This window comes from Onychostoma macrolepis, chromosome 14, assembly GCF_012432095.1.
Source record: "Onychostoma macrolepis isolate SWU-2019 chromosome 14, ASM1243209v1, whole genome shotgun sequence".
Taxonomy (NCBI): Eukaryota; Metazoa; Chordata; class Actinopteri; order Cypriniformes; family Cyprinidae; genus Onychostoma; species Onychostoma macrolepis.
The window spans coordinates 4943640-4956103 of record NC_081168.1 but is presented as its reverse complement, the minus strand read 5'-3'; the positions used below and the strand labels follow the sequence as shown (position 1 = coordinate 4956103).

General features: G+C 35.1%; 1 protein-coding gene across 1 annotated transcript; it reads left to right on the top strand.

The window, feature by feature from the left end:
• The first annotated feature begins 2163 nt into the window (after nt 1–2163).
• On the top strand, nt 2164–10535 carry mtnr1al (melatonin receptor type 1A like). Its single transcript, XM_058798097.1, has 2 exons — nt 2164–2389; nt 9496–10535. The coding sequence occupies exons 1-2, from the start codon at nt 2203–2205 to the stop codon at nt 10263–10265; spliced, it is 957 nt and encodes a 318-aa protein (XP_058654080.1). The 5' UTR covers nt 2164–2202; the 3' UTR covers nt 10266–10535.
• Nucleotides 10536–12464: the final 1929 nt, after the last annotated feature.

Sequence of the window (12464 nt, the reverse complement as noted above, 5' to 3'; positions counted from 1 at the left end):
ACTGTGCAGCTGTTTACAACTTACAAGCTTAGATGCACACATAGTTGACTCATCAGCATAAAAGGGTCACCTCATAGAAACCTTGTCCCAAACCTCTATAATCAGCACTGCTACTGAGCGTTATTCAGATGCCAGTCAAGTTAAAAACCATTCACCTCGCACATACTGAAACACAGCAGCACGAGTCATAATTTTAACAGGATACAAGTGAGCTCCGTGTAACTCTGGCTTTGATACTCTCACGTAGCATGTGGGTACACTCGCTCACATCTGGATTGTTAAATACGGTGGCTGGAGCGCAATGCAAACTGCTTTGCATTCATCATCATACTCCGCAAACAAAAAAGGCTGGTTATTAATATGACCCCTAGTCATTTCCGGGTCAACAGATGGAGGGCAGCAGTGTTTGTGTACTCAGATTAGTGCTTCTGTAGTGCAGTTTCAGAAGAAGGGAGAGTAGAAGCAATCGACTATGGGGAAAATACTGTGAACATCATGCGACCACAACTCACGTGCAAATACAAATATATGTGTTTCTGTCATTCTATATATATATATATATATATATATATATGACCATACATTAGGCAATTCATTCTTATCTCTCAGGTTTAACACATTTGTCTGTTTGGAAACTGATAGATGATGTTCAGTCTGTTATATATGGCTTCACAGTGCAGCATAAAACATTGGACATGTTCATATCGATCATGAATTTCATGCTTATTTTAAATACTTAATTATTGCCTCAACAACAACAAATTTTTTTGAATGAAATGAAACTAAACATTTTATCTTCAACACATGATCATATACTGTATGTAGTAAGTGAGTGCACGTGTTCTACATGCTTTGACATTTGGTATTCTGTCATAAACTTATCAATAAACCAGCAAAGAATGACAAGATAAAGGATAAGATATTTATTGACCTGGCTGACTGACAGATGATGAGGTAGTGGAATACATCAGGAGAAAATGTGCCATTACTGACAGCTTATTATGAGCCATAAACCCACACCTGGTGTCCAACCCTTCTTCAACAACTATCATTACAGCGGTCAATCATCATCTTAAGTATGTAGAATGCCACATTTCTTTAATGCTACTGAAGCATTGTAAACTACATAGGTGTGCACAAAAGGCATGATGGATGATGTGAAGAGCGAGTGAGACAGCCACATATGAATGCAGTTTAAAAAGATGCAAAGGTTTTACATATTTGTTGTGATGAATGAAATTATTTTTGAATTGGATTTTTATGCTTCTGAAATGTCAAAAGTGAAAGAAATAAATGTCCCATTACACACACACACACACACACACACACACACACATGAATTTGTGCTTTACTCTCCATAGGCGTAATGGTTTTTATACCGTAATAATCCCAATGCAAAGCAGCGTAGCATACTGTTGCTATGGTTTCTTCTAACGCAAGAACGCATAGCATTTAACTAACAATACAATCTTATAAAAGTTTTTACTGTAAAGTGTGTTCTCTAAAATATATGTTATACATACTTTTAAGACTTCCAGCATTGTGCTTCGATATTTTTAGGGCAGCACGACAGCGCGCTTTAACAGACAGGAGCCATCAGGTACACTCACATGACCAGAACATCCTCATCCTCAGCATCAGCATCAGCATCAGCATCCAGCTTTACACAAAGCCAACGCATGTCAGAGCACATACGCGGATATAAATGGCACAGGTCTCTGGATCTCCAGCTGCGTTTCACTATGGTAGCCTACTGAGAGAACTTCAGAAGTTTGGGGGGCCGTTTATCCACTCTTTTATTTCCTGACAGCTTTTTGGAGTCAACATTGTGAATGAGGGCTGCACGATTAAGAAGTGAATGAACGAACCCCAGTTTTATATTTTCTGTATCAGATTTATGAATGGGCGTCTTGACAAGCACAGCGCGCTTCGTAAGTTCTCACGATCTACCAAAGAGACGCTGGATTACAAATGTCTCTCCGCTTGTCCAGCAGGATTTTATGTCTAAAAACGAGTTTGAATCGCAGCTATTTTATTTGAAACGACACCAGTTTTCTTTGATTTTCGATTTAAGTACTGCTTTGCCTGTTATCGCATCTACATGCCTCTGTGGCAGCTGTAAGAGCGCACGGCTGAAGCGGCGGTGTCTGGATGCGCGGAGGACCGGAGCCCTCGCCGCTGTCCGGTGATGATGAATTGAGGATGGTGGAGGGAACAGACGCCCCTTTGAGGAACATTTCGACAGGAAATCGGGACAGCAAGTACCTCTCTTTCCCCTGGGTGGTGACTTTACTCTCCAGTGTTCTCATCACTACAATTATAGTAGATGTTCTGGGCAACCTGTTGGTCATTGTATCGGTCTTCAGAAACAGAAAGCTCAGGAAGGCAGGTAAATGTCTTCATCTCTATAATTCATCACGCTGACAGTCATCTATTTGTATATTTTACTGGCAAGGTTTTCAGAAGTAACTCGTTATTGATATCTCTGACTGTGACTGATTAAGAACAGATTTGAAATGTTTTTGAAATGTTTTTGTTTCTGTTCTTTGACAGAGTAAAATAATATGCATTATGAATATTTATTAGCCTATTATCACCTGGTATGCATGGTCTTTAAACCTGAGCTACTAAAAGTGCCTAAAACCAGAAAACAGACCATCCTGACCAGTAAGACCAGCAAATCAATTAATACTGTATTTTTATCCCCCAGCATTTTTTGAGCAGGTCATTATTAATCTTTTAATCTTCTTTTATAATAATAATAATAATAGTTGTTATTATTATTATTATTATTATTATTATTACTATTACTACTATTAATAATGATAACAATTTTACTACAAAAAATAATTGTTCAGTAGTATCTTAATGTTTTTATTTTTACAATTTATTATTATTATTAACAATATCAATAATAATTTAAATTTAGGTTATTATTAATATTTAAAATCGTTTTATTATAATTCATATAATAATAACAATAATATTAATAATCGCAGAAATACTACAAATATAAATAATAGTCCTGCTGAACAATTATTGTTGTTGTTGTTATCATCATCATTATTATTATTATTATTAATAATAATAACACAACAATTTAAGTGATCACAATTTCCATCTTTGTTTTGGACTGTCTTGCTGTTAAGCAAAAAACAAACAAACAAACAAACTTAATTATTAATAAATGACTGTAAACAACACCTTAAAAACATACTTTACCTGTGAACATCTTTTTTTTTTTTTGAACAGACTGTGGTGTAGTGGTGTTGTTTGATGCCATTCTTTAGACCAAACAGTAGCTAGTATTCATTTACAGCCTTGATATTAAAGTACCATTATCTGATTAGCTGTCTGTCTCAGCTCATTATTTAAGATTCAGACACAGTAATTGACTCATCAATGATTTCCAGACCATCAGGTGTCATACTGAAAAGACAAAAGCATGGTGGTGTGCAGCTGCTGTATGAATGCTTCTGCATGCTGCCCTGTTAACATTGTCAGTTTTAATCTGAGATGCAACATCTCAATCTGTCCTCCGGCCACTGGTCTTATCTCATGAACACACACACACAGCCTAACCTTTTCCTTTTGGAGATTTAAGCTTTAAGTGGTTCTAAGGTGCAGTTATTTTGTCTGACCAACTAATAATTGACCTTTAAAAGATACAAGCACTGAGAGAATGTAAAGACAAATGAGATACAGTACACTTCTCTTAATGAGCTCAGCCTCAGATCTTCTCTGCATGAGAAATAAAGTTTCAAACAGAGCTTGAAACTGAGACAGCTTGCATATGCAAGCAAACCAGACACATACAGATCTGGCTAATGCAACATGTGTAGTGTTTTGGATACTAAATAGTTCCAGACACAAATATCCTCATATGTGATGTTTAATTCTGTTGATTATACCTCCTTATACAGAACAATACTAAACAAATTGTTGTTTCCTCTTAAAATGAAGACATTCAGGCTATTTTAATGCAGGAGCTCACTCAGTGCTGGCAGTGAGACAGGTTCATGAACTCCTGACACCTCCAGTAATTAGAGCTCCAGTGTTTTGCTGCCATGTGATGAGTGTGGTTGCTTTAGAGACACCAGCACAGTATTTACACATCATTTGGTCTTCTGTCTTGGTGTGATTTTATTTATTCATTAGTATTTTCGTCATGTTTTTCAGTAAAAATATTCAAACATCCTTAAAACTAAATAAATTTACTTAAGAGGCAAAATTGCACAAGATAAATAAGATAAAGTCCATTTCAGCCATGAAAAAAAAAAAGCTCACAATTCTGCCTATTAATTAATTAATTCATTTATTTATTTATTCTGAGAAACTTGTATGAAAAATTGAAAAACGTATGAAATTTCAAGATATAAATGATAAAGTAAGAACTACAAGATATAAACTCAGAATTGTGAGATATAATATAAATAGAAATGGAAACAGAAAAAAGAAAAAAGAAAAAAAAAAGAAAAAACACAGAATTGCGATTCTCTTTTTTTCCCACCATGGAATAATAAAATTTTAAAAATACTTGTTTTCTCACATTTATATTTATATCTCACAATTCTGAGTTTATATCTTGCAGTTCTCACCTTTTCATTTATATCTTGAACTTTCATATATTTTAAAATTTTTCATACAATTTTCTCAGAATTATAAATAAATAAATAAATAAATACAATTTTATAAATGTGAGAAAACAAGTATTTTTTAAAATGTATTATTCCATGGTGGGAAAAAAAGAGAATCGCAGAATTACGAGATATAAACTGAATTCAGAGGAAAAAAGTCAGAATTGCAAGATATAAACTTAGAATTGTGAAATATAAACTTGCAAGTCTGAGAATAGAAGTCAGAATTTTTGTTACTTTTTATTCCGTGATGGAAACAAAAAAAGAAAAAAGAATTGCGCGAAATTGTCAGAATTGCAAGAAAAAAGTCAGAATTCTGTGTTTATATCTCACAATTCTTTTTTTCGTCAGAGTTAAGTCCCAATTACTTTATTATTATTATTATTTATTTTTTTTGTAATTCAGTGATAGGAAAAAAGGTTGAATAAAATGTATTTTTCTTGCCTCATTGGCAAGTGTTTTTCTTTCTTCTAAATGTTGTTAGATTTAAGCTAAAAAAAAAAACAATTTTAAGCTGACAACAACTTACAGTAATTTAAGATATATATTCTGAAAACAAGTCTTAATACCTTATGCAATGTTGCTTCTAAATTTACCTTGTTCTAAAGTTACCTTGTTTTCAGCTTTGCTGTAAAGGTCAAAAACCATTTTGCTATAGAAAATGGTATAAGTGACCATGCTGTCTATCAGGCATTGTATGTTGGTATTTAAATGTGTTTTCATTGTAAACACTTATAGCTGAAGCTCTACTTATCTCATCACTTGATGCTCAGTGAGGGCAGATCCATTACAGATAGTGGATCTGGATCAAAGAGATTTTAAATGTGATGATTTATTCCATCACAGGTCCTGACACTTCAGACTGGTGGATGCACAAGTGCCAAATTCAATTTGAGTCCCATTTCCATCACATTCATCAATAGACAGCAAATTAATTTATAGCATATGAATTCATCAGTATTGTTGACCTCTATTCTAGTACCTCCATGACACCAGAATTCACATGAAGAACAATCTAGTCCATCAAAATTCACACACGTCCATCAGTAAAAGAGTCTGCTTTGATCACCTATCTGAACTCCCAGAACAGCGCTGTGAGCTTATTTCAAAATGACAGCCTGTAGGCATGAATTTACATGTGTCCTGTCATCACGGATATCTGTCAAGCAAGACCAGGTGATCTGTGAATTAATTGTGCAGTGCTACCTGTGCAACAGAGTAAAACAATAATCCTGCAAAACTACAACTACAGTTCGTCGTCGTGTCTTCATATCATGTGTCATATTTGTTACCCTTCTCCACATGACTGGGTCTGAATAGTCAATCAGAGAAAGCCATTAACATGTTCTTTGCTTCACCCAAACAGACCATTTTCATTGAGTCCCTGAGCTGATACTCATGAAACGCAGTGGTGACAAATAAAGTAACAATTACGGCATTCGTTCGTTGATTTGTTGGTGATTGAATTGACAAGAAGAAGATAAGGCAGATATCGCATTATGGGGGAAATTGGCTATCAAAATTGCTCCAAAGTCATGTCCCGGGGGTCGTCTTCAGTTGAAATCACGTTCTGGGAGATCAGGGAATTTTCTTTTTAACCCACGGGCTGAAAAAAACAACAACCAGTGGCAACAGTATAAAAGTAGCTTGATTCCACGGGAAAAACGCAGACTTGGCAACCCTGGTTTACACTTGTTGTTCAGTTATCTTGGCTGTTTTGGTATAGACCAAAAAAGAAAGTGATGCACTTAGTCCTGGTTCGCTTAGCATTCACACTTTTTAACCCTTTTCCCAAAAAAAAAAAAAAGTTGCCACTTGATCACAAAAATTTCATGGCCCCCAGAATATTTTGTTGCATGAATATCTGAACATGCAATTTGTCAAAAGAAAGAACAGAGCCTCTGCTTTAAAAAAAAAAAAAAAAATCTAATAGTGTCATGTATTAATTTTTATTTTTAGCAATACTTGAATGTGGGTTTGTTTCATGAAAAACATTTTGAATAAAAAGCTGAGAAAATCACGTTTTCAACTTCTTGGCTCGACATTTCATTCGCTAACATTTGGCAGTCTTGATTTATATGCTGTTTAATGTTTGACAACGCTAACGACCTCACTCATATGATTTTGTACAATTTCTGTGACGGCTAAGTTTAAGGACGGGGTTATGTGTGGTCCTTCGTACGAATTCCTACGAATTTGCCACCTCGTAAAAAACATATGATATTTCACATTTGTACAAGTTACGAATTCGTACAAATTAGCCACCTTGGCCAAAAGGCACGAATTACCGTGAGATCGGGTTGTTTGATGATTGCGTTATTTCACATATGCATCTGCTTACATATGAGATCGCTTGTTTCTGATTCTTCTTTAACAGGTTTTGATCCAGAAATTAAGTAATCATTCAGAAGATGCGTAATAGCACCCCCTATTGTATAACAGTGAAAATACGGAACGCCAGAAAATCCTGGCAGGGTAAGAGTTAACACCGAACCTAAAGATACAAAACTAAAGGCATATGGATATGGTCACAACCTGATTGGACAGATTTATGCCTTATATTTTGAGAAGAAACTTGCCGAACATCCAGAACTGCTGTGCGCTGCGCTAAATGCACTAATTACATATGGAGGTATTTTTACCAGTTCATAACTCACAAAGAACTTAATAAATGTGTTAAGGACTAGAGTCAAAACAGTGGCAGGAATTCCAGGTGTGTTTGAGCATTCAGTCCATTTTAGGGACATCTAGTGACATTACATCCTGTTTTTGGTTCGTTTAGATGTCTTTGGTCTATGTTGCATTCATATTTTGAAAGGCCCGCCTTTTAAGGCATCTTGGTCTGCTTTTGAGCGCAGGTTCAGATGGCAGAGTTCACACTTATTCAAATGAATTGCACTAACAAAGCAGTCGCACCAGAGTTTGTTTTAATTAAACAATCTCTGTGTCCAAATTATGATGGGTCCAGCATCCCACACTCCTAATACTTTTGCTAGAGGATGGTGAAAATCATTTGCAATAAATGTGTTGTTTACGTAGTACAAGCCTGGCCGACATGTGATGGATTAACATAGCTGGATGTGAAGCATGTGCTCAGTAATTCAAAGAATTCAATTAATTGACTTCAGTCACAGAAGTGGATGCACAAGTCAATACAGAAGTGGATGCACAAGTCAATACAGCACTTGTTGAATGGAGCATCTGGTACCTGGAGAGTTGAAAAGTGAAATTTAAATAGAAAAAACAATTTCATTAGTGTGTTGGCGTAAATCTGAATTCTATTATGAAAGTCAGCCCAGTTAAGAGATCCCACAGATGCACTAAATGTAAAAACCTCGTGTTCAAAGCGCTCCACAGGCACGGACCTGATTTCATTGTTTTATTATAATTGATAATCGCATTGATGTAGTTACACAGAACTAGCAAATCCTTTCATTAAAGAAGAAAGGCCAGGCATTGGTCTTATTATGTGTGTGATCTTGAGCTACATGAGTTACGTGAGAGAGGAGTATGAAGACATTGCTCAAACATTACAGGATCCAATTACACCGTGTAGGTCACTGCTTTGAACCTCCTGGATTTGTCTACTCACAGTTTGATATTGATATTTACAGCACATGAGGTTTGTGACTCATATTAAGCACCCCTGTTTGTTTTGGGTTTATCACACAGATATGTTGCTGGCATTTATGTTTAAGTAAAGAATAATAATCGGACACCACAGAGGCTGATAAGAGACTTTACCAGCCGGTTTAAGACTGTTAACTGCTAATCGAGGTGATTTGTATGATTACAAGTTTTCACACGATCATGCTACGATACTTCAAAATACTACAAAATATTTCAAAACAAAAAACAAAACAAAAAAACAGTACATATGAAACTGATAAATCTCGCATTCTTCTAATCAAGTCAAGTCAAGTCACCATTATTTATATACTGTAGCACTTTTTACAATACAGATTGTGTCAAAGCAGCTTTACAGTAGCTTCTACTGTCATGACATTATAGAAATAATAGAAATAATTTTATGGTATATTTATTTTTAATCATGAGACTAATGTTTTAAAATTACACATCACCAGTGCTGGGTAATAACCCGACTGATGTAATCAGGATCAGATTGTCAGATTCCAAAAGCACATGTAGTTAGATTATATTGCATTTTAAAATGCTCATAATCAGAATACAGTTACTTTTTTATGGGTTACATATATTATTCACTCAATGGCAGTCAATTTTTCATAATTTTCATTACTGATTCTCCCCAATTCTTTTTTTTTTCAAATCAATATGTTGTATGTATGTACTAACTCCAATTTTTGTCATGTAATTTGTAATCAGTAATGGACTACAAGTAATCTACCCAGCACTGCACATCACATATCACATTATATCCACAGAGGACAAGCAGTTTGGAGAATGAATGAATGTAACATAAAAATGGTCAAATTAAACATTTCCTTTTTAGTTTTATTTTTTATTTTATTTTATTTTTTTTACTTAAAAAAATAGTTTCAAAAAGGTTTTTTTTTTTTTTTTGCAACAAGCAGCATTTTCATTCAGAAATTGGTAGCAAATTTCACAATTAATTACAAAGAAACAGCAAGTAACGTTGAATTAAACTTTGTGAATTGCATTTTTTGTTCTGTTTACAACTTCAGGAAATATTTAGAATTTCGAAATGAACTTTCATGCTTTTTTTTTCTTTTTCTAAAAATCATACATTTCCGTATGAATCACATTGTAAGAATTGATATGGAATCTACAAAGCAACTGGATATAGCTAGACAACCTGGACAAACAACACATCTTAACTCTGTGCTTTCACTGATCTTTTACTCTCTTGTCCTTTCAGGTAATGCCTTTGTGGTGAGTTTGGCAGTAGCGGATCTGGTCGTGGCCATCTACCCCTACCCGCTCGTCCTGACCGCCATCTTCCATGACAGCTGGATCGCTGGTGATATTCACTGTCAAATCAGCGGCTTCCTCATGGGGCTCAGTGTGATCGGCTCTATTTTCAACATCACAGGCATCGCCATCAACCGCTACTGTTACATCTGCCACAGCCTTAAGTACGACAAGCTCTTCTCCAACAAGAACACAGTATGCTATGTCATACTAGTCTGGGTGCTGACTATCCTGGCCATCGTCCCAAACTGGTTTGTAGAGTCTCTGCAGTACGACCCGCGTGTCTACTCTTGCACCTTCGCCCAATCTGTGAGCTCGCTCTACACCATCACGGTGGTGGTGGTGCACTTCATTCTGCCCATCGGCATCGTCACGTACTGCTACCTGCGCATCTGGATCCTCGTCATACAGGTGCGCAGACGGGTCAAGCCCGACAGTCGGCCCAAGATCAAGCCTCATGACTTCCGGAACTTTCTCACCATGTTTGTGGTGTTTGTGTTGTTCGCCGTTTGCTGGGCTCCGCTGAACTTCATAGGCCTGGCGGTGGCGATCCACCCCAGACTGGGTCAAGCCATACCCGAGTGGCTCTTCACAGCCAGCTACTTCATGGCGTACTTCAACAGCTGCCTCAATGGCGTTATATATGGAGTGCTAAACCACAACTTTCGAAAAGAGTATAAAAGGATTATACTTGCTATTTTCAAGTTTAATTGTTGAGTTTTCGCAATGAGACGAGCACTGTGTCTTTCTTAAAATTCGCAAGTTATTCAAAGCGATTGAGTGCAGCGTAACGATGCATCTTTTGTGATTCAAATGTTTTTATTGTTTGCATTTTGTTATACCAAATATGGACATATTTTGAGTCCCTGTATTTACATCCTAATATTTGCACAAAATGATATATGTTTGAACTTGAGTTCCTTGTTTACATTATCATCTACACAATATGTTCTTATTTAGAAATGTAATTGGCATCTAAATGTGGAAGATCCCAACACTAATCAAAACCCTTGATAATATCTATTTGAAATCCTATTTTTCATTTGATTTTGTTGAATATTCAAATGTCTAAAAATGTAGTGTTTAAATATATATATAAAAAAAGAAATATTTTCTTAAATGCAATTGCTTTTAAACGTCATGTGATTTTTATTTTTTAAATATTTATTATTATTGTACTGATCATGGTGTCTCATTTTTATTGAATATGTGGGAGGAAAAACTACAAAAACAATTAGTGAATGTTTGAAGTACTAATGGAGCATATCGTATCAGTGAGAGGATTTTCAGATTATAATTAAGATGATGATTATACTTAAATCTACATATCATTTTATCTCAATTTAATTACATGTCATTAAGGTGACATATTTGGAGAGCCTTAGGATTTATTATTAAATAAGAAAAATATATCTATGTTATGAATTAATTAAAGTTAGCATATATTAATGAGGATGTAAGATAGGAGATTTTGATAGATTACATATATGAGCATATTTTTGCTGAGCTAAATTAATTTACTGTATTATCTGATACCTCAAGTGCAAAAAGGAATGTATGATTTAATCTAAATTACTTTACACAAATGTATAAAAACAAATTATAATATGAAATTTAATATTATAGCTTGTTTTCTGGTTAAAACAAAGAAAATGGACCATAAGTGGAAAGTTAGAGCAGTTTATCAATCCATTAAATTCATGACCTAGAATGTTGCAAAAACATGCACAGAAATATGAAGGTTTTTTTTTCTTTTTTCTGAGCGTTGAAATGGAAAGCACTTCCATGTATCCTACAAATATTTGTTTTTGTGTGTAAAGGTGGAAATCAAAAAGTGTAATACTGTGTTATTCAAAATCTCCACTGCACATTTTCTGATCAAATATTTATCATATTTTTATATGTAAACATTCCTATGAATGCACATCTGAGTGCTGCATTCATGTTTAATAGTAAGATATCTTAATAAAATTTAATCACTGTGCAACGTGTTGAAATATTCACTCCTCTGTGGGAAAATGAAGGGGTGTTTTACTCATAAATATAAAGAAACTTTTTCTGACGTGGTTGTTTTCATAGATGAACACCACACCACAAGTACATGTTTGACAAGGCGTATGTTGTTTTCAGCGACTCAAGTGTTTTACAAACAATAAACACAAGTCTAGAAACTAACACTTGCCTGGGGCAGTTCTCATCGTGGCGTGCTGCCAGTCATCATTATCCATTCAGAGCAGGTTCAGCTGAAGAAGAAGTATAGATCTCTGACAGGGAGCTTTGTGGGTCAGTGAGGACAAATAACTTGTAGATGATGGATTTATGCCTCAGGGTTTGAGATGAAAACACGGAAACGTCTCGCAGATGCTGAGACTCACACTAAACCCAAATCACAGTAAATGTTATCGGTCCCACATTATATTAGGTGGCATTAACTACTACTTACATAAAAAATAAGCACAATGTACTTATTGTGTTCATATTGTATTGCAAAACACTTCTGCTGCTATTGAGGTGAGATACGGGACAGGTTTGGTTGTATGGGTAAGTTTAAAGAGTCAGCAGTGTAATTATAAATGTAGAAACAGAAATTAATTACAGATTAAGCCTGTAAGTATTTTTTTAAAATATAAATGTAAAATATGTATGTACGCAATAAGTGCATTGTATCAAATGATTAATTTAAATGTAAATACATAGTAGTTAAGGCCACCTGATATAAAGTGGGACCAATTCTCACTATTAAAGGGTTATTCCACCCCAAAATGAAAATTTTGTCATTAATCACTTACCCCCATGTCGTTCCAAACCCGTAAAAGCTTCAATCGTCTTCAGAACACAATTTAAGATATTTTGGATGAAAACCGGTAGGTTTATGACTGTCCCACTGACTGCCAAAGAATTAACACTGTGAAGGCC